General features: G+C 40.1%; 1 protein-coding gene across 1 annotated transcript; it reads left to right on the top strand.

Moving 5' to 3' along the window:
* Positions 1–2030: 2030 nt before the first annotated feature.
* Positions 2031–2871, top strand: LOC145985517 (uncharacterized). Its single transcript, XM_083119589.1, has 2 exons — positions 2031–2285; positions 2539–2871. The coding sequence occupies exons 1-2, from the start codon at positions 2031–2033 to the stop codon at positions 2869–2871; spliced, it is 588 nt and encodes a 195-aa protein (XP_082975715.1).
* The last annotated feature ends 763 nt before the right edge of the window (positions 2872–3634 follow it).

Raw genomic sequence — 3634 nt, 5'->3', positions numbered from 1 at the left:
CATAGTTGCCACTAATGAATTAACTTTAGAATCACGACAAACAAAATATGTATTTACCAAAGTCTCGAACATCGAAGATTCTATTCTCGATTTTTAAGAAGGCAGTCTCGGTCTTGCCTAGAATCTCCAAACGAGACCCAAACAACACCGGCACTTGTCTCGCCTCGGTACAATCCCTAATCCTGGCGATAAAGATTGTATACTCGGTGGTGATGGAGATTGCAAAGCTGGTGTGCACTCAGAGTTTGTCCATGTCCAGGTTACCATTTCTTCACATGTTCCTCCAGTTGTCAAATACGACAACTCGTCAAATTCTATAAACTATGGACTTTGCAACCTACTTACAATCACCGCAGCTGCTCCTAATCTTGGACAATTTAACATCCGGAACTCGCGTCTTACTTTACTGGGCAATTGCTGGAAATCGGGACGTTTACTTACTACCACATCTGTATGTAAATGAGATTCAGGTCTGCTCACGTTGTGAGGTCTCAACTTGTCCGGAGACACCTAGCGGTGAAAAGGCAAAGTATTTGGCAAAAAAGGAAGAGGAGACACCATGCTGTCAAGTTCAAGTTACGCTAACATAACGAGAAACGACGACAAGTTGAGGGAAAAAAAAACAACAGACACGCGGCCTTATGTTGATGCATTTTTCTTCTTCTTTTCGTCTCTACAGCTTGTGCAGTTCGCAATTCTTGCATCCCACGTAGCACGTTTAAGACTAGCGCCATCTTGATTCATCTTATGCCGCCAAACCATTGTATTTGCAATGAACGATGTTACTTCTGGCGCATTAAACTAGAGGGAAAAAAGTAACAATAGTAATCCGATTAGAAGAAAACCTGTTCTTGATATGCAACGCGGCATTTGTTGTTCCTTTCGGTGATAGTTAATCGTGTGACCAGATCCATTACTGCCAGAAGTTGTACGGCAATATTATAAGTCGTTGTGACTCTTACGGATATAATGCTTAATCTATGTATCGTATAATGGTGCGACTGTCGCGCATCACAAAGAATTAGGAAGGTTGAAAATAATGCTTTTGCAAAGCCTACGTAAAATCTAACCTTGGATTTTCCCTTGTGTTATTGAATAGTGTACAAAGAGAAAGTTATAATTAAAATAAAATATAAATTCAGTTCTTAATACACAAGGAACATATCAATCCCTCAATATTCATCGACGCAGAAGCCACGTAACAGTATGTAAAAATCAACAATAAAACTGTATAAGATCCTTCAACCATGATATTTCGATCATTACGACTCTAAGGAATGCTAAGTATCAGTGGCGCAGGAACGGGGTACATTGTATCCCCTAATTTTGAAGGGGGTACTGTACCCCAATTGCACCCCCTGTACCCAGTGACGGATTGAGGTGGGTGCTATTGATGCTGCAGCATTAGGCCCATTCCTGAAATAGGCCCAGATGAAAACAGACGAGAATTTTCCGAAAGCTGAACAGTTTTCATTTGCTATATTAACCTTAAAATAAATCTTAGAATGAAATTTGGAGCCCAACTTTGGGCGCCTAGACACAGCGTTACTTATTATACAGTTACTATTATTCTTTGCGCTGTGACGTAACTATAACGTCGTTGTGTTTATTGTTCGCCGAAGATTTCAAGTTAATGCTATCAAATTTACGTTAAACAGTTTACTTAGTAATTTAGCTCCGTTTTTTGCAATATCTTGGCAATTGATGCCACTTTATTATTGTTCGGTAAGTGCGACGTAGTAAATTTTTCACCTTGAAAGTTAGTTGTACAGAAAAAATCGACGGTATTTCATTGTTAGGTTTCGACGTGACCTTACATTGTGATATTGTTCGTACTGTTTCGCGCACACTTAATATGGCGTCTCAACTCAGTGGGTGGGATAAAGCGAAAAAGAAAAGGAAACAAGCAGCAGAACAAGAAAAGCTTTTGGCGAAAATTCCAAAATTGAGTTCATACTTCGGAGTACGAACATCTTCGTCTCAATCGTCTGCTTCGGATGAGGTTGCATGTTCGAGTGCTCGCAGTGCGAATGCCTGATGAAAGAGATGCAAACGAAGCAGATCTCAGCCAAAGGGAAACGTTCAAAACTCAGACGTATCTGGTCATGATCGACAGTCTGTTAGCTGAACTGGAAAAGCGGATGAAGCCATATGACGATATTTGTAAAACATTCAGATTTCTCTCGGAGCTAACGTCATTGAGCATTGAGCAGATCGAGGACAAAGCAAGGAATCTCGTTTCCTGTTATGCAGATGACTTGAAAGACACACTGGCGGCTGAGCTGGTACACCCAACGGCGAGTAGGCAAATTGTTTACCACCATTTTAATTCGGTCTGTATTACACATTGTAATCACATTGAATTGAAATGAAAACGTCAATAAGAGGAGAACAATTCCTGCTTCGAACCAACATAATTTCATTCCTTCAAACAACACAGGATGTACAGTAAAAAAGTAATTAAAATAGCGGTGGACAATTTGCCTACCATTATCTTTGCCGTTGACTGTACAGTTTGCTGCATTTATGCGCACTCAGAAACCGGTGACTGTGAACGAATCAGCAGAGCTTACCATGTACAGGCTTCTGTCATCGTTTAATCTTTCTCAGACATTTCCAAACGTCGAGATTGCTTTGCGCATCTATCTGTGCATGATGGTGTCCAATGCCTCCGGGGAACGGAGCATCTCAAAGTTGGGAATAGTCAAAGGAGAGCTGCGTTCTTCAATGGGGCAGGAAAGGCTAAGCATGCTGGCGCTTATGAGCATTGAGCATGGGCTGCTGCGCAGCCTTGACTTCACTGACACGATCGAAGAATTCGCGCTTGCTAAGGCTCGAAAAACAGCAATATACGTAAGTAAGCAGCACTAGCGCACCTCTCATATTCTTTTCATGGTACATTATCATAATCACAATAATAATAATAATAATAATAAATATAAAAGACAAGAAAAACATTAAAATAGAAAAACAAAAAAAAATATATGCTAATCATAGTATGTAAGTGCATCAGGCCCAATTTCGCCTTAATCCGGCCCTGCCTGTACCCCCTTTTTAGATAATTTGACAGGCGCAAGGTGCTACTGTTAAAATAACCTATTTTCATTTCGCTCAAATTAAAAGTTTATATTGTTCATAACTTATAATCATTATCGTCCTTACCCCAGAAATTCAAACCACTGTAAACTTATTCTTCTATATTGTGCTTGATACTAGTTATTGATTGATTGATTGAGTTGGTTTATTTTACTTCGCTTTTTGTGCCACTTTTGACTAATTTGCGAAGATGAGGATGAATAATGATATGATGAAAATGATGAATGGATTCTCGCAAACATCCATGCCCAGGCCAGAATTCGAATCCTGGATCCCTGACGTCGTAGCGCGATGTTCTAACCACTCCGACATGGAGGCCAACTTGCCACTAGTTAGTTCATTGACCTATGTTATTCTAAAGAAGTGGTCGCGTCGATCCAAGATAAGATATAAACCTGCACCAGAAGCATATATGACTGACCTTTTCTTTTGAATTTTTCACATGGAATTTTCTAAAACGAAATGCTTACACAACGAGACGAGACATTACACAGACCAACTTGGGAGGTACACTGTACGTACTCCTGTACCTCACCCA

Source organism: Lepisma saccharinum, chromosome 3 (genome assembly GCF_977018435.1).
Source record: "Lepisma saccharinum chromosome 3, izLepSacc3.1, whole genome shotgun sequence".
NCBI lineage: Eukaryota > Metazoa > Arthropoda > Insecta > Zygentoma > Lepismatidae > Lepisma > Lepisma saccharinum.
Note: the sequence above shows the minus strand (reverse complement) of the source record. Positions and strands in the feature narration are given on the sequence as shown.